This window comes from Tripterygium wilfordii, chromosome 2 (genome assembly GCF_013401445.1).
Source record: "Tripterygium wilfordii isolate XIE 37 chromosome 2, ASM1340144v1, whole genome shotgun sequence".
In the NCBI taxonomy this organism is placed as follows: domain Eukaryota; kingdom Viridiplantae; phylum Streptophyta; class Magnoliopsida; order Celastrales; family Celastraceae; genus Tripterygium; species Tripterygium wilfordii.
In genome coordinates, this window is record NC_052233.1 from 662,974 (window position 1) to 680,720 (window position 17,747).

At 37.0% G+C, this 17,747-nt stretch overlaps 4 protein-coding genes across 6 annotated transcripts; 3 read left to right on the forward strand and 1 right to left on the reverse strand.

The window, feature by feature from the left end:
• Positions 1-1,138: 1,138 nt before the first annotated feature.
• LOC119982670 (B-box zinc finger protein 20-like) lies at positions 1,139-2,577 on the reverse strand. Its single transcript, XM_038826160.1, has 2 exons — positions 2,035-2,577; positions 1,139-1,932 (listed from the first exon to the last, which is right to left on the reverse strand). Exons 1-2 carry the CDS (start codon positions 2,218-2,220, stop codon positions 1,480-1,482), a joined length of 639 nt encoding a protein of 212 aa, XP_038682088.1. The 5' UTR covers positions 2,221-2,577; the 3' UTR covers positions 1,139-1,479.
• A 2,533-nt stretch (positions 2,578-5,110) lies between these two features.
• On the forward strand, positions 5,111-10,215 carry LOC120011594. Its single transcript, XM_038862754.1, has 11 exons — positions 5,111-5,238; positions 5,488-5,603; positions 6,276-6,381; positions 6,948-7,046; positions 7,162-7,227; positions 7,352-7,468; positions 8,030-8,104; positions 8,565-8,667; positions 8,827-8,874; positions 9,570-9,691; positions 9,810-10,215. The coding sequence occupies exons 1-11, from the start codon at positions 5,179-5,181 to the stop codon at positions 9,912-9,914; spliced, it is 1,017 nt and encodes a 338-aa protein (XP_038718682.1). The 5' UTR covers positions 5,111-5,178; the 3' UTR covers positions 9,915-10,215.
• Positions 10,216-11,358: 1,143 nt separating this feature from the next.
• Positions 11,359-13,857, forward strand: LOC120012230 (coatomer subunit alpha-2). 3 transcript variants are annotated; one of them, XM_038863566.1, is made up of 3 exons: positions 11,359-11,502; positions 11,761-11,993; positions 12,408-13,857. In XM_038863566.1, the coding sequence occupies exons 2-3, from the start codon at positions 11,786-11,788 to the stop codon at positions 13,676-13,678; spliced, it is 1,479 nt and encodes a 492-aa protein (XP_038719494.1). In that variant the 5' UTR covers positions 11,359-11,502; positions 11,761-11,785; the 3' UTR covers positions 13,679-13,857. The 3 variants fall into 3 exon arrangements, with proteins under 3 accessions (XP_038719494.1, XP_038719486.1, XP_038719501.1); XM_038863558.1 differs by having other exon boundaries at positions 11,365-11,524; XM_038863573.1 differs by lacking the exon at positions 11,359-11,502 and having other exon boundaries at positions 11,817-11,993; positions 12,353-13,857.
• A 715-nt stretch (positions 13,858-14,572) lies between these two features.
• Positions 14,573-17,100, forward strand: LOC120005083. Its single transcript, XM_038854538.1, has 2 exons — positions 14,573-15,201; positions 16,845-17,100. The coding sequence occupies exon 1, from the start codon at positions 14,630-14,632 to the stop codon at positions 15,149-15,151; it is 522 nt and encodes a 173-aa protein (XP_038710466.1). The 5' UTR covers positions 14,573-14,629; the 3' UTR covers positions 15,152-15,201; positions 16,845-17,100.
• Positions 17,101-17,747: the final 647 nt, after the last annotated feature.

Consider the following 17,747-nt stretch of genomic DNA (forward strand, 5'->3'; position numbering starts at 1 on the left):
TGGAAATTTGGAACGAATTATCTAACTACTTTTTTTGTTAAATTACCAAAAATACTTAGCCACGTAATTTCATTTTCGTCTTTAAATCATTTTTCCCTTTAATTTCGCCCCTCAATTATGAAAAAATATCTCATTCATCCCTCAAAAAATTTTGATGTCGAAATTTTTTTATGTGGAATCCCACTTGACATAATTTATACATAGTGGAATACACGTTGATTTCTACACTTCATGTCTTAATGTGATTTAAAAGACAAAATAATTACTCTTTTCATAATTAAGGAACGAAAAATGTTACATTTTTTTATAGTTAAAAGACATAATGTTGAAGTTGTCAAAGTTTGCTACATAAATTTTTTTTGATATGTCAAATAAATGTCACACAGGATTTTTCCGATCACTTTTCACTTGAAAGACAAAATATGTACTTTCTCATAGTTGAATGATGAAATTGAGAGCAAAAATAATTTAAGGACGAAATTGAAACCACATGTATAGTGTAGAGATGAAAAATGATACACCCCTTGTGATTTAGATCATTTCTAAATACATCCCGTTAGATTCAAATCATTTGAATGACACTCTTAAACTCTATTTAAACATCATTGTAGGTCCCTCCATCCATCTATTGACCGTTATTTAACTAATTGAAGGATAAAATGATACAATTTTGGGCTTAAAAGCAAATCAATGTCTACATAGGCTTGCTTTTAGTCAAGTGCTAGTAACTTTACACATTTAGCTCGGTTAAATTTGGCTGTGGCATCCTTTTTATAATGAAGTCTATAAACTGCATATATGAATATTGCATATGCAGACCGTTAGAACTTGGAATGTACAGCTAAAAGGATCATTTTACTTGGAATACAAAGGCCTTCTTTTTACAATCATTTTATCTGAGATTTGCTGAGAAAAGCTCAATCGCTAAAATAAAGATTTAGCTTATGAGTTTTCGTTGACTTAGTAAGATACGTTTTAAAGTTGTGAGTCTCGGAAGATCCTAGAATACCCTAAAAGCCCTGTGATGGGTTCCTTGATTCACCCCAGAAGGAATATTAGGGTTAACATGTTTGAAATTTGAACTTCATTGCAATGCTACAAGAAGAGGGGAAAAAAAAACAGTAAGGATTTGGAACTCTTACAAAATTACCACATCTGATTGAAAAGCAGACAAGAATGGTTAATCGACAGGAAAAAAAATGGACTGAGTACATGCCATCTGAACTTAGAATGGCTCATCTGTCCATCAAAACATCTCTATCCATCTCTGGCTTACTTTCAGGTCACTTCAAGTTGCCAAGTCCACCAAACACTAACAGAGCTGTAAGGAAAAGATATAGAGCAAGTTAAAGGGGGAAACTCGAGGGACCCAGATGGCTAAATCTTCTCATGAAATACAACTCATGTTGCATTCAAGATCTTGATCCTTCAATAGCAAAAACTCATTGTTAATCTGCTCAATGAAAGATACATCCTTTTCTACATGTAGGGTGCAGTCCAAATTTGACAGAAAGCATTGTTAGCAGCAGCAGATGAAGGATCAAGAAAATCATCGACACGCCAACCGGGTAATGTGTCCATCAAATACTCAGATATGCTGCTGGTGGAAACAGAACTGGTGTCACTCATATGATTAGCATCAGCTCTGGAAGTAAATGATGGAGATGGTTTCTCAACTGAAGGAGAACTGAAAATTTCATCAGAAACTGATCTGGGATTCTCCATGGAATGTTGACGGTAGCTTCTGTTCTCAGAGTTGATGGAGCCATTAAAGGATGATGAAGCTGCGTATGAAGTATAAGCAGCTTTCACCCCTGTGAGTAGAAACCTATTATGTTTCTGGGTATATTCATTGGCATTGTGGATTGGAAGGTCACATTCTCTACACAGAATTGCTCTATCTTCCTGACAAAACAGATGCGCTCGCCTCTCCTGCACAAACAGAACATCATTTCAGTTACAAAACTGAATTCACAGACAAGATTTGATAGAATCATTTCATACCCAAACTCAGTGAGACAAAAAATCAAACACCTGACAGATATCACAAAGTGGGGATTCTTTGAAGGTGGGTTGGAGCAGAGAGAAGCGAGTGTGCTTGCTTGCAAGCTTGTTTGCATGGTGGACCTGGTGGTCACAGGCATCACAAAGAGCTGCCTCATCAGAGGAGCAGAAGACAGAGGCCTCTTCTTGGCCACACACGTCACAGCATATCTTCATTCTTCTTTGTTCAAATCTAGTTGAAACTGGAGTTACTTTGGTACTATTTTAATATAAAGACAGAGAGCAGAGATTGAGATTGAGATTGGTGTTGCGATCTGATTGTGTGAGTTTAAAGGGGATACAGTAACATACAAAATGTTATGGGCGTATGTGCAATAGGGCGGCCTTGGATAAGCAGGCGAAGATCAAAGAAAGCTCTATAGGACTCTCTCTTCTCTTTCTTTGAATAAAGATTCTCAACTGTTTCTTGTTTTATTGTAGATCTTAACGCTTTCACTCTCATTCTGACTGCGCCTGAAGCTGGAGCAGGCGTGCTATTTATTGGTTCAGAGCCCATAATCTTCCCTCTTTCCATCAAATCTATATATACACATAGGCTGTATATATATATATAGGTTGTTGATAACCCAAGGAGGTTGGCGAGTCAGTTCTTGATATTCCATGTAAACCCATGGATTTAAGTTTGAAATCTCTCGTCAATACTTCGGGGTCACATTTCTCGTTAAAATTTAGTGTATCACCCTGATTCCATATAAGAAATTTATGAGTTATAGTGTATAAGTCTAGAGATTTACTCTACTGGGTTAGATTTAAAGGGTCCTACCTTAGAGAGATTCTCACGATATATTTTAAAAAAAAGCTACTTGCATTATCCGACCGGATTGGTTCTTGATAATTCATGTAAACTCATGGATTTAAGTTTGAAACCTCTCGCCAACACTTTGAGGCCACATTTCTCGCTAAAATTCTAGTGTATAACCCTGATCCCATATAAGTAACTTATGAGATTGTCGTGTATGGGTCTATCAGTTTATTCTGCTAGGTTGGGTTTAAAGGGTCTTGAAGAGCTTCCCACGATATATTAAAAAGAAAAAGAGTTGCTTGCATTATCCTTATCTTCCCTTTTTTTCTTTAAATTAGGACCATTTGTTTATGGTCTAATTCATTTCATCAGTGATAAACAATAATTGTTAGATCTTGCATCAATACAACAAAATCACAAGTCAACCGGATTACTGAATTTAGTAAATTGACAATTTGCCTTGTTCACACAGGTGCTGTAATGTTGCAGTAGAGCTTGGTTATTTGCAACGTGCTAATCATTTGGGTGATAGTGTAGCTGATGAATCTTTCTGTGGTCAAACCGTACAGACTAAGGAGGTATTGAGTTCAATTTCCGATGTGTGGTAGCAGTATTATTGTGGCCATATATTGAGATTTGACTCAATTTATCCTGTCGTCAGGTAGGAAATTGTTGTGCGTATGGGTCTGATGACCCGATTTAAGCTTGTATCGATTGTCCAAAGATAAACTAGTACGAAGTCGTTCTCGATTTATGTATGTCTGTGCAATGGCTAGAATTTTCAGAATTTTGTCAATGAATTCCCATTTTTTCATTTCTGTGCTACCAAAACTTGTTCAATATATATTCTGATTCATATTTCCATTTTAATTTATAGGAGAAGCATTGCATGACAAAAATAAGCACGTTCTAGTGAGATGGGAAACCTATACATTTTCAGATTAGTCACTAGTTGACAAAAAACACTTTTTCAGTACCCGGATTTGGATGGTCTTTTGCAATCTGGGAAACATAAAATTATACGTACATATATACATATATATACATGTATGTCTATGTGTGTGTGTGCAAGTTGTCAGCATCCAAAAGTGGTAAAGAGCTGAGAATAATAATGCTAACTTTTTCAATTATCGTAAAGTTTACAACACTTTCTAGTTTCTAGCATGTTGTGTGAATCACGTGGAAGACAAGGGGGTTTGGGGTTGTGTTTGGCTGTTTGGACATTCCGAATGCATCGTTTTTCGGTTGAACGCACCTTATTCCAACAAAAAATATTTGGTCAAGTGGTACGTTACGACATCATTAACCTTAGTGAGTTTGAAAACCGAGCTACTTCTACTCTCAATGAACTTGGTTAAGTGCATTTTCAACGTCAAAATATGAAGAATTCTTTCTTTTAATTTTGTCATCAATCAATTTTATTATCGATTTATATTTTTAGAACATTAAATTTATCAAAATTTAATTGATATCAATCAATATATAATATCTAATTTTATCATCTCGTTACAAATATTTTTAATGACGCACCAAACACTTTTTATCATCGCAACTTGTCTCATGTCATCACTTTTCGGAACTCGCCTCATAGTCACATCACTATACTAGGTCAAAACAAATACACTCCCAAATGCACCCAAGATTTAAGGGCACTTCTAATGGAAATGCACCCCTTGGATGGATCAATCATGTGGAAGACAAGATTTTAAAGGCACTTCTATTAGAAACGCACCGTTGTACGATAAGTACGGCCATTGGATCATCCATTAGTGTTCTCATGCAGGGTTTACGGGACATAATCACTCATATATGGCAAAATAGAATACTTGACAAACAATTACACTACTTCCTACCACAAAGTTTGGGCCGGAGCTACCTAACCATACACATTAATACATTATAATCACAGTTATGATATGGATCAAAGGAGCTGATATCTCAATTATCCCAATTGCTAAGTTGTGCACGCAGAATTTTATGTGCATCGTATGAGAAATGTAGAGTTCACGAATTTACTTGGATTTTGTACATCTAACTCAACTATTAGGATAACTGAGACACTAATTGTTGGGATTTTTATGATTTTTGTTATATGATCGATGCCACAGGATAGAGACAGTCACCGACTTACTAGTCCACATGGCCCATAGGACATGGACCTAATGCGTATTTAACACCGCTATTGGAGCCCACTAGGCCCAATACTCGTTCCTTCAGTGTCGGCCCAATAATGACCCATTAAGGTTTTGTTTTATTTAATTAATAAAAGGGGAAAAAAATAAATTAGAGAGAAAACAACGTGTGCAGCTTATCGATTTGGTTTGCCAATTGAACGGTTCTCACTGGTTTCTCCCGCCATAGTCCGGACAACAATGGCGACGCTATCGTTCTCTAAGACGCCAAAGGCTTCGCTTGCTCCGCGCCTTAATCAGGTGGTTTAAGGCCTCACTTGCTCTGCGCCTTAATCATGCCCTAATTAGTTTTCTGGATTGTTACTTGTATGTTCTCCCCTGTAATTTGTTGAAATATAGAAACGAAAGAGGAGAAGATGTTGGATGTTTCATAGATGCTGGGGTTATTTGGTTCTAACATTTCTTTGGTTTTCTTGGAAACCAAACTAGCTGCTATGAATAGTAGTGTTAAAATTTTGTTCCTTTTTTTTTCTTCCCCCTTTCCTTTAGGTATGGCATTGCGTTACCATTCGGAGTTCATTACTTTTTAGACGGAATTTTGGCTTTCTTAGGACAGAGAGTCTGCGGCCATTGTCTTCAACCAGTTTAATTGAGTGGAAGAGGAGGTATTTTTCTATGTATTTCATTTCTTGCCCTCTCCCTCCTCCTCTTTATGTATAGACGTGTATGCTGATCTTCAGCTGGTCACTTGACTTTCCATACTCACTTTATGATGTGAAAGCTTTCAGACTTGATGAACTTTGTTGTTCCATTGTATGTTACAGTGAATTAGAGTTTTGGGGTAGAGAGGGGACTGGGTCCTTTGGGTTTAAATCAACTGATTGAGTTGTTATTTAAATAATATATATAATTGAAGTATAGAACTGAGCGTACCTTAATAGACTAGACTAACTGGTTTAATAACTTATTTAATATGCTCACTACCGAGATTAGATTAGTGCCACCACATTGAAGCTGAAGGTTAAACAACCTGGCAACTGTGGTTTTGAAAGTTGAGGAAGTAGGGATGATTAAACATGAAGCTGTTATCCCTGCATGTAGCAGTAACTAGAGAAGTTCCTTTATCTCTCTGATATTGTTCGTTACTCTTTCTGGCTCCTTTTGTTTTAGCTTTTGTTCCCCCTTTTTGTTGGAGGTAGAAAGAAGGAAAGATACACATTGTTAACCATTTTATATCATTCATTCTCTCAAGTGTTTCATTCAAGTGTTACTGTTCTGAAATGCTTGAATTTTCTGAATGGAAGTTGATTGTAAACTGGTACGTATCAATTAAACAGGAGACATTTCATCTTTGCAGTCCCTCGGGATGCTGAGGAAGCATTTAAAAAGACCGTAGAAGTGGATAGGTTAATAGATGCGCTGAGAGATTCTAATCCAAAAGAGGTAACTAGACAGAGTATCTTAATGTTTTTTTGACTTGTTTCTTGTCATGTTCCTGAATATTGTTTCATGATTAATTGTTACTTCATGGCTTCTGTTTCTTGCTGTTTTCTTTTCTTATCACGCTGCTGTATACTAGAGTTAGCTTATTCTTCAAGCAACAATGGCTCTGTTGCAAGAGAGTTGCTTTGTTTAATATTCGAGTATACTTGATTTAAGAGGTCAAACACATACACCTTTCAGATGTTTTGTTTAGATATGTGTATGACTCATACCAGGCAAGATCTATATATTATCTGCTTCATTTGGGACAACTCAAAAATCAAAATATTGATTGATATGATTTCCAAAATTTTTACTATGATTGGATGCAATACATCTTGCAAGTGTGTAATTGTTAGATCATGAAGCCTTTGCATTGATTTACCATGTGCATATTGCAAGTAACCCTGTTGATATGGTTATCATGTTGACTACAAGTGAATACCATTAAGTAACCAGAGATTGTTTGGAATCAAGTTAACTAATACTTACGTAGGACTATTATTGCTCTTATTTTTCCTTTTCAGCTTGATAAGCTTGTTGTCGAAAATGTCCTTGCATTCAATGAGAGTTTCTGGATTCGACTTGCTGCAAGAACCGATACTTGCAAATCAGAGGATGATAAAGCACGGTTTTCTCTTGCTAATTACAATGATTTTTTGGTGATGTTTATGAATTATACTTCTGTTTTATCACAATCTTTTGAAGTGTTGCTTTGTCATTGTTTTTGTTCTCCGGCAGAAAGACTACGAGGAATTGGCTATATCTGTGATGAGCATAGTGGATCGTCTTGTCCATAAGACAAATGTACTCCCTTTCTGTTGCTTTAACATGGTCAAAGCTTTTTATATGGTTTCCTGCTTGTTTGATCAAAAAAATTCCATTCTTTTTTATATTGATCATGATTTGTCCCCTTTCTCTTACTGTGAAGGAAAGGATAAACTCAGCTACAGATGTTCTCAAGGAGATTTTGAAACCTGCAGTTGATGAAGTAGAAGAGCTTGCCTGGCCTCCTAGAGATCCTGAGGCTCTCAAGCTAATGGAGAATGTAAACCTCTGTTATAATTTGGTTTAAATAATTTTATTTTCTCTTCTTACGTCTTTATGGGCTACTTATAAGATTATATTGTCTTTGCATAGATATAGAATTCTATATCCACCAAATTTTACGTACTTTAACTTGAAACGGTTTTGGCAACTCAAGGAATTTATGTGTAGAGTCTTGTTTTGACCTTTTAATCTTGTTACTCAATGTTATCTGTTCTCTTGTGGATAGGAGGACCATGGTTGTCCGAGACAAAAAAAAATTGATTCTTTACCTTTGCCATTTTTTGAATTCTTCAAAATAGCCTCAATTGCCTTTCTTATATGCTAGCTTATAAGCTCCACCCCTATACCCAATTAAACTCCTAAAATATGCTAAATTATAAGCTCCTATACGCTAGCTTAAAATAAGCTCGTCGTAGGAGCTTATATGCTCTTCGTTCACTTATTGCAATTAATATAAGCTAGCTTATTTTAAAAGTATCACCAAACACCTAACAGCTTATAAGCTAGCTTATTTATCCTTTTGCTTTGATATGTGTGTAACTCCCCTTTTTATTTTCAGGTAATAGTTCAAAGAGAGCAAGAGGGAGAACTAGATGAGGGATTTCTTTCAGAAGTTAATGCACAGCTACGACAAGTGAGCCTGTTCTATCTTAAGACATTACCACCTGAATATTATTTTGCTTGTCATAGGACATACATCTTCTTGCTGACAAAGCTTGTAGCCTGTTCTATCTTTAGAAGCTTTACAGTGTGCATGTTTTTTTGTGTGTTTTCTATTTTAAAAATCAGAAGAGGGACAATTCATTCTTGAAATGTCACTGGTCATTGTAAAATGATACGATGAGAAACCTCAGCTGTTACTCTGAATCTTTGGTTGGATATATAATAACCTCTTTTACCATGTAAGATGTCCTAAAGGGTTATTAACTAACGAATATCTGGACCACTTCTTGATTTGTGGGTATCATTCTTGCGCGGGAGCCATGCCAATCCTCTGTATTCTAAATACTATCAAAGAAATATTGGTAACTAACTAATAATTCTTTAACAGGTGCTAAAAGGTTGTCACAGAGTTATCTACTGGTCATTTGCAGGCAAAAGAAGATGGGGATAAACCGGGACTTGTGGCTATGTTGCAAAAAGTTCTTCAACTGTATGCTTCTAGAGTACTATCCAAACGTAGTTACGCAAAAAAAGGTCATATCTTTATCCCAATACATTTTACATATGGTGCCAGTTACCTGGAACTTACATCTGGGCAAATGTTATGGACTTGTAAAATAAAAATCCTAGTTGGGAAATTCACTTGCATACAGTAAACCTAGCATCGAACCCTTATCTATGTACCTGATGCAGGTGATGAAATTTTGAAGGCTGAGCTGTTCCTGGAGACTGTAATCAAAGGTATCTAGTACTCTGCATCATTTTTCTTTTTCAGAAAGACAACTCTTTAAATTTATTCCTAGGAATGGAACATTGTTCGATGGAATCTGTTTTGTTTGTACATATTTACTTGTTCATGTATTAGAATGTTTCCTGTGTTGCTGTGCACTTTTCCTTGTACACATGCAGTCTGCTAATCATTATTATATGCATGGGAGCAATGCCCTGCGTGCATGAATTAGCTTAATGTTGTGTGGAAGAAGACACATAATTACATAAATAGGCCTATTTGTTATGCTTTGCATATATAAATCCCCAATTTGAGAGTCTCCAGAAAAAGATCCCTAGATATATATGAGTATATGATCAATCGTTTTAACTCATGGGAAACCTGAAGGGATTTTTCATAATTCCCAACTGTCTTACAAATACATTGTTCTTGTCTAGACATTTTGGATCAAGTTTCTATACTGCTCAAAGAGATTTTGGTTAAATTAGGATCGTGCGATTTTATAGCAAGAACCGTCATGCAAGTCTCCTAGAGTATAAATGCTAAAGTTTTCGAGATGCTGAAAGATGGGCCAGTTGATCTCTGTGTGGAGATTCTATGAGCTGCCCTCCATTTTCTTCGGCATCCGATTAGAAGTTTTGGGTTTTTTTATCTGCTGTGGCCTGTGGGAGATCCACATCACTTATAGACATTCAATGTAATGCAGCTCCTGAGGAAGAATGGAACAAGCTTCTGATCAGTGGAATGACAGTTGGTAAGGGGGATATTTCTCCAGAGGAATTCTATGCTGTCATCAAAAAGCGAATTGAACGAACTTTGATCCGAACAGTAAGGCGTAACCTTGAATTTGACTCTCTGATTATCGTATTTTTCGTTCGTTTTCATCATCTGTTTTTCGTGTGAAAAAGAACAGATCCTTACCTCCATTTTACGTTTTCTCTCTCAGGAGGGAGGTTCTTACCAGCAGCGTGTTCTCACCGAGTATCTTAAAGGCATCCAATCAAGAGCTGAGGAAATTGTCCAAGTACTTCAGGGCAAGCAACAATATTAGCTGTGCATGATATGTATGAAATACAACTAGTACTGCTTCTCAACGGTAAAGGCGGAAGGGTTGTGGGGAAAGGCTAGAAAGGACATAGCAGCCGCTGAGATTTTTGACCGCCAAGGAAAGGGAGATATTGTGCACTTATGTTCATTAGCAGAACTAATTGGCTATGGAACTGCCATTGACTTCATTCCACTCACTTTGATATGTATATGTCTTAAACCATGTTTATGCAACATTCCTGATTCCTTTAAATTCTGTCTTCTACTCTTCTTGATGTATACACTCATTGTCTCATGCCCGCTTATATGTATTCAATGGAAGTTTTAAGGAAAAGAGGTGGAAGAAGAAAAGAGAGAGAGAACTCTTAATTAAAAAAAATAATACTCCATTCGTCCCGTAAAGATAGTCCTACTTCTTTTTTCACACATATTAAGAAAATCTAATTAATATAGTAACAACATTCAATTTTACTCACATATTTCCTAATACATCCTTAATTAATACTTGGATGACCCAAATTAATACTGTGATAACAAAACACATTAAATAAGGGTCTTTTAAGAAACTAATGAATTAATTACATTCTAAAAAATGAAACAAGACTATAATTTGGAACAGATGAATAAAGAAAATAGGATTATCTTTAGGGGACGGAGGGAGTAATTAAAGACGTTTAATGTAGTTTTCTTTTTAAATATCAACCTTTCCAAGGCATGTCTGTTTGGACTCATCTTGACGGAATAAATCTCTAGACCAATGCATCGCACCCTCGAAAGTTTCTCTAGAGGAGATAAGGGTATCTTGTTGGTATTTTTATAGAGGGTGTGACCCTCGTGCATCGCACCTTGATTTCGAATAGGTGGAAGAAGAAAAGATAGAACTCCAAATAAAAAATAAAAAAAAAACAATTGAAGATCTTTAAATATCAACATTTTCAAGGCATGACTGTTTGGATCGATCTCGACGGAGTAAATCTCTAGACCCGTGCATCGCATCCTCAAAAGTTTTTCTATAAGGGATTAGGGTTGAAACATTAGTTGAATAATTAGTTGTTTTTTTTGATGGGAAGGGGGATTCAAACCCTAATCACCATGATAATACACCATCTTTTAACTCTAACTAGTCACTCGGGTAGTCGGAGTGTGACTATAGTTACTCTTTGGTGGTAAAAGACCTTTAATATAGTTGTCTTGCAACTTGCAAGTATTGATTACTTTTCTATTAAATGAGGAACTCTATTGATTATCCTTAACACATCATTCCGGATGATCTCAGTGGTTTAATTCCAATCCAACGGCCTCCATTGCCTTCGCTAATAGATATGTCTTTGAAATAATAGTTAATAAGAATTTAATTATATTTTGGTTTCTTCTCGTATAAGAAAATCGTTAAAAGAAATTTGATTAACTACCATATAAATATTCCCCGTCCAACATTAGGTAAATTTCTTTTATCCCCGTCTCCTCTCTCTCTCTCTCGCTCGCTCGTACTAAGCACAGAACTCTGTACGCGCACAACGCTTCTGGTTTGGTGATGATTATTGATGCGATACAGCAGTTGTTGATCTCTGCACATACTGATCAGATCTGGGGTGAATCATATCCGAGTTTTTTGTAATTTCTCGTTTTCTATCAAAATCATTGAATTACTCTAGAATTTTTTATCAGTTGGACTCGTTAGGTGTTTTGATTCACAAATTTGTTTGGTTACCGAGAGAATTCAGTTCCATATTCGTGGAGCGACCAAAGATGCCCTTTCTGGATTGCACTCTTCGTTATTTATTGCGTGTCTTGTTCTTCATTTGATTTAATATAGTGTGTGAAGAGTTTTTCTGTGTGGTTATGTGTAGATTGGGGTTCGTTTGATTGGAGAAGATGTTGACGAAGTTTGAGACGAAGAGTAATAGAGTAAAGGGGCTTAGCTTCCATAGCAAGAGGCCTTGGATCCTTGCGAGTCTTCACAGCGGTGTGATCCAGTTATGGGACTATCGGATGGGAACTCTGATTGATAGTTTCGACGAGCACGATGGGCCTCTTCGTGGCATTCATTTTCACAAATCTCAGCCACTATTTGTGTCTGGAGGTAACCAATCTTTTTAATTTGAGTCTTCATGCTTTTGCTGCTCGTTTGCGTATAGGTGTGTTTCTGTTGCTGTTTTTTTGGACGACTGTTTTTGGTTGATCTGTGGACTATATTTGTGCCTATTTGAGTTGAAATCATATGTATTGAAATGAACGTATGTGATCATATGGTCATTTTGTAATTTTTTTTTGGATGCCAGGAAAGTTGCTCCTAGACGAAGGCCACTAAGGTGGATTGGACCTATAGTACTTTATTTTGAGAAATGAGTGGATCTTTTGTTTGTCCAATGCTGGATATTCTGTTTGTTTTTATCATCCAAATGTCAGTTTCATAATGCCCTATATCTGGGTGATGTCCAGGAACGAGTTAAAATTTTGGAGAATGTGGGCCACTTACCTCTTGCTTATGCCGCAGCTAAATTGCATGGGCTACAAGATGCAGCTGAAAGATTAGCTGCTGAGTTGGGAGATGATATTCCATCTCTGGCAGATAAAGTGTCATCCCTTTTGATGCCCCCAACTCCCATAATTTGTGGGGGTGATTGGCCTATTCTGAGAGTCATGAAAGGTATCTTTGAGGGTGGGCTGGATAGTATTGGTAAAGGTGCTGCTGAAGAGGAGGAAGAGGCTACCAATGGTGGTGATTGGGGTGAGGACTTGGATATGGTGGATGATGATGGCCTGGAAAATGGGGATGTTTCAGCAATATTGGAGGATGGGGAAGGAGCTGAAGACAGCGGAGAAGATGAAGGATGGGATGTTGGAGTTATTGATCTTCCTCTTGAGGCAGACACACCCAGGGCTTCCATCAATGCTCATTCATCAGTCTTCGCGCCACTAACTCTGGGCTTGCCTGTAAGCCATAGTTGGATCCAGAGATCATCACTTGCTGCTGAGCATGCAGCTGCTGAAAACTTTGATACTGCAATGAGGTTGCTTAGTAGGCAACTTGGGATTAGAAACTTCAGCCCATTGAAATCTATGTTTCTTGATCTTCACACTGGCAGCCAGACCTATCTACGGGCCTTTACATCAGCTCCTGTGATATCATTAGCAGTTGAAAGGGGATGGAATGATTTAGCTAGTCCTAATGTGAGGACCCTGCCTGCCCTTGTGTCCCGTTTCTCTCAGTTGGAAGAGAAACTGAAGTTAGGTTATAAGGCCACTACCGCTGGAAAATTAACTGAGGGTCTACGGTTTTTCATTAGCATTCTTCATACAATTCCACTAATTGTTGTCGAGTCGAGGAGGGAAGTGGATGAAGTCAAGGAGTTGATTATTATAGTCAAAGAATATGTTCTGGGTTTAAAAATGGAGCTTAAGAGAAGGGAATTAAAGGATGATCTTGTACGTCAGCAGGAACTTGCTGCCTATTTTACCCATTGCAACCTGCAGATGCATCACTTGCGTCTTGCATTGCTAATTGCCATGAGTAGTTGCGCTAAGGCAAAGAACTTCGCTACAGCTGCAAACTTTGCTCCACGGCTTATAGAGACAAATCCTACAATTGAAAGCCAAGCAAAGACAGCCAGGCAAGTGCTGCAGGCTGCGGAGAAGAATATGACAGATGCATCCCAAATCAATTATGACTTCAGAAACCCCTTTGTGACTTGTGGGGCCCTTACTGTGCTTCGCGGTTTGTGCCATACCAGGAAGGGCAGCTGTGCTCTGTTTGTGAGCTTGTAGTGATTGGAGCTGATGCTTCAGGTTTGCTATGTTCTTCTCAGATAAGATGATCAAGTGTCGAACCCGTATGTCTTTTCGACTAGTTTCTAGATCGACCTCTTGTTTTCAAAAGCAATCAATGGATTGATATATATATCTATAGGTTAAATGTAAGAAAAATCAAAGGAGTTTTTATTGAATTTTTTGTGCCATCTTTCAATGTAATGACATTTCATGTCTGCGGTGTATTAGAACTAATATGATAGTGTAATTCAGTATGGTGACAATGCATGGACAATTGATAATAAAGATGAGTAGTTTGCAATTAAAAGTTAAAAACTGCATCAAAAGTGTGTGTGAATTGATACCGTAGTATTGATTTTGCTACATCACATTAATGTATTAACAGTTGACACATTATAATGTGTCAGGATCACTAATTACTCATCATAAGACGACTCCTCGTCCCGGACAGTGTACACTACTCACTCATTTAAAAGAAGGGCAGTCTCTCATTTGCATATTTTTTAGGTATAAAATAATTTTTTTAAAAAAATAATAAATTAAGAAATTTATAAGATTTTGATGGTTAGATCATATATTTAATTATTAAATTTTTTTTAAAAAAAATGTTACACTCTTTACATCAACCATTGAAAATTTTCAATGCATTCATTTTAATGAATTTAATTTGTTTTATTCAATACGAAATGCAATATTAAATTTACAATTATGTCAACTTATCATTTATTATTTTTTAAGATTTTTAAAAAAAATATTGGTATCAATAAAAAAAAGAGGTGTCATACTACTATTGGCTGGGAACACCACGTGGACGAATCAACGGATGACCTCTACGTGTAAGCAATACAAGAAGCTATAGCCTATATAAGCTCTGAATGAAAGACAGGGCAGCAGAAGAGCTGTTGTTGATTAATTCATTTTGAAGAAACGAAACGAAAAGAAATACGAATGGCCGAGATGGGGAACGAATCTAGGGCACAAACTCCAGCGATGGAGTCGCTCTTTGTGCAAGATCTTGAGGAGATCGATCTATCGTACTGGGAATTCATCAGTCTCGCCGATGCGGGCTCAGATTCGGATCTTGACGACGTCATTTCGTGGAACTCTGAGTACGGCGTCTCCTCTCCGCGGCGACTGTCCGACAATGAAAACCAAGATAGTGATCATCATAACTCCTCTGATCTTGACGAGAAATTAGACGGTGATGGACAGCTTGTGCCTGCTGTGGCGGTCGACAAATCTATTTATGACGACGAGGATGAGAAGATCGACGACTATGATGAGGACTACGGCTTGGACGATGAGCTGGTTCCATGGCAGGTGAGTGGGAAGTTGGGGAGGGAGAGGATGAGGAAGATTGGGAAGAGGGTGTTCGCGAGAATGACGAATTCAAAGCGGTCTCCACATAGCTATGTCAAGCCAGGGTGCGTTTATGGCAAGCATGGGCTGGGACTAAAGCATAGCTGCTGATCATGATGGTCGTCAACTAGGTTCGAATCTAAATTGGGGAACCAATAAAGGTCTGTTCTCAATTGTGCATATGGTAAAATCTTGATTATGTTTAGGGTGTAAGTAATCTGTTCAATTAATTTGTAGTGTTGTTTGATTGTGATTGTGGTGGTTGGTTGTTTGGTTCGCTGACTGATTAGGCTACGGTTGAATTTGCTTTCTTTGAATGTTATTCGACTGCTGCTCAATTTCTATAAAGATAATACATTTGATGGCACTTTTCTTTTCTTGGTTGGCATCTGTTGGCATTCGTATTTATGCTTTTGATTGAAATACTGCCAAGATATCAGTATCTTTGGTCTCATAATCGGGAGTATAATAAGTCAATGATTAATCTTTAACGCCAGCCTTGAATCCAACACTTGACATGAATTATTAGAGAAAGGGACTTCATAGAAGCGGAAATATGAGAAATAAGATGCCTAGACACTTTTTCATTCTATGGATAAAGGATCTAATTGATCGAAGAAGCGCCTTACAGAGAAATTAGCGAACTTTTTGGCCGATTCAATAATAACTGCTTACTTATGTCATGATAGAAGATAAAAATTAGGAATCAATTTATGTAATAGAGTCGATCTCCTACGGTATTGAGCAGTGGTGTAGCATTAGATCCCAAAGAGAGTAAGCCTTTTTTTGAGAATTTATAGATTTATTTTCTGCTATTAAAACCAATAGAACCTTCGTATGAATAGATGGCAGGAGGGTTAATGATTGTTTATGTGATTTTGAATCTAATTGGAAGAGAATAATAAATAGGTTTTATGGAAGACATAAAATAGCTTCAAGTCACTTCCTTTTTTCTTTGTGAGTTTTGGGAATATCCCCATTCTTAGGTTTGAGATCCACATCTATGAATTGAAAGGGCAGAATAATAAACTCTGCAATCAGTTGTAGCATCAATAGGTTTTCAGATCATTCATTTGAAAATATGAAAATCCTTCTTATTGGATGATCATGATACTTCCCAAAAATCGAAATTCTTGATCAATGGAGAAACACCACCACCATTTTTGTTCAATGACATATCAAACTGGATGATTGACTCATTCCATACTAGAAATAATCACAGGAAATCTTTTGATAAGACACAGCCAATTCCAAGAGATTTATTGGGGGGTCCCATTGTCGTGCATCCAGTAGGAATTGAACCTGCTAATTCGCCAATTATGAGTGCTAATTCGCCAATTATGAGTTGAGCGCTTCAACCATTCAGTCATGGATGCCTAGCGGGGATTCTTGTACATGGTGAATAACAAAATTCCAATTGTGTATTTCAAACTTTGATACACACTCCGATGCTCATCTATCAAGCCTACTATGATGATAAGTTGTGCAGGATTTAAGTGAAGGGTTGTGGATATGGGTTCGTTCTTACAGAGTGGATGTTGTGAAAGTCATTGGAGTAGTTATTCTTCTAAGATCCCGATTGTTTTCTTGCAAATTTGAAGATCATAAATGCAAGTTTTGGATAAAGTTGCTAAGTGTTGTAAATGTAACACTTTGGCATATACACACACATCGATGTTTCTGATATATATAGAGTTGTTTACACCAATTTTGTCTTTCATTGATCTTGCTTTCTTACTCTAGTTGGTCTCTTGATGGAAACTAGTTGTAATTCATTCTTGTATATGCATTTTACCTGGCACAGGAACAGAATAGATTGTCCTTACAATTACTTGTTGCTCTTTGGCTTCTTGGGCAGAAACTGAAGCAACAACATTTGCTATCTAATTATTACTGAATATGATGCAGATTCTGCTTATAAATGCAGAGAGTCATTGTGTTTCTTTCAAATGAATCGCTGTACAGGAGTTAGTGTGGGGTCAGTACAAGTATTTATACATGTATAAGACTGTTTTCTATATAGATCTGGCATTATATACGTTTTTGTGTGGAGTTAGCTATGGATGTTCTTATTTTGCATGCATCCGTTTGGTAAGGTTCACTTTGAGTTTAATTAGCATGCATGAATTTATTTCTTTCCTATTTTCTTTTATGGGTAAGTTACATGGGGATGGAGGGTTCGAACTTGCGTCTTCATGGACACTTGTCATCGGATTGACATAATCCAACAAAGTGGCTTATAAGTAAATGTTTGGCTCCTCTCACACATAAAACGGGTTTTCTGGGCCTAAAAACTAATAGCGATGGCTTGAGAAAAACAAAATCATGCGGGACTTTGGTCCAAAACAGACAAATTGATTTGTAGTGTCTAAGCTGGATTTTCTAACTAGTCCAGTCACTTGACCAGACGGTGGTTCCCAGCATTCAAATGGGTGGTTTACGGCAGAGATCAAATACATGACAAGGATGCTGAGGTTCACAATGTACATATCATACTCTGAATGCTAAACAAAAGGCTTGAAAGCAAGGTGACTGTTCATGATATTATTCCCACTAGAAAACATGTATATATAGTAGCTTCTTCATATGGAACTTCTGCCCTGGACCTCTGACGAAGAAATTAGCAAAAGTGGTATTAACCCAAAAGAAACATAATATGAAAAGATTCCAAAATGTCTGCAACTTGGTAGAAGCTTCACTTTATGCA

Bases quoted from the DNA above. Each gene is read 5' to 3' on its own strand.
- LOC119982670 (XM_038826160.1), bottom strand. From the start codon at position 2,220: ATGAAGATATGCTGTGACGTGTGTGGCCAAGAAGAGGCCTCTGTCTTC. The intron at 1,933-2,034 runs GTGTTTGATTTT...CTGTTTGTGCAG, and splicing joins CACTTTGTGATATCTGTCAG to GAGAGGCGAGCGCATCTGTT.
- LOC120011594 (XM_038862754.1), top strand. From the start codon at position 5,179: ATGGCGACGCTATCGTTCTCTAAGACGCCAAAGGCTTCGCTTGCTCCG. The intron at 6,382-6,947 runs GTAACTAGACAG...TTTCCTTTTCAG, and splicing joins GAGATTCTAATCCAAAAGAG to CTTGATAAGCTTGTTGTCGA. The intron at 8,668-8,826 runs GTCATATCTTTA...TACCTGATGCAG, and splicing joins ACGTAGTTACGCAAAAAAAG to GTGATGAAATTTTGAAGGCT.
- LOC120012230 (XM_038863566.1), top strand. From the start codon at position 11,786: ATGTTGACGAAGTTTGAGACGAAGAGTAATAGAGTAAAGGGGCTTAGC. The intron at 11,994-12,407 runs GTAACCAATCTT...CTTATGCCGCAG, and splicing joins GCCACTATTTGTGTCTGGAG to CTAAATTGCATGGGCTACAA.
- LOC120005083 (XM_038854538.1), top strand. From the start codon at position 14,630: ATGGCCGAGATGGGGAACGAATCTAGGGCACAAACTCCAGCGATGGAG.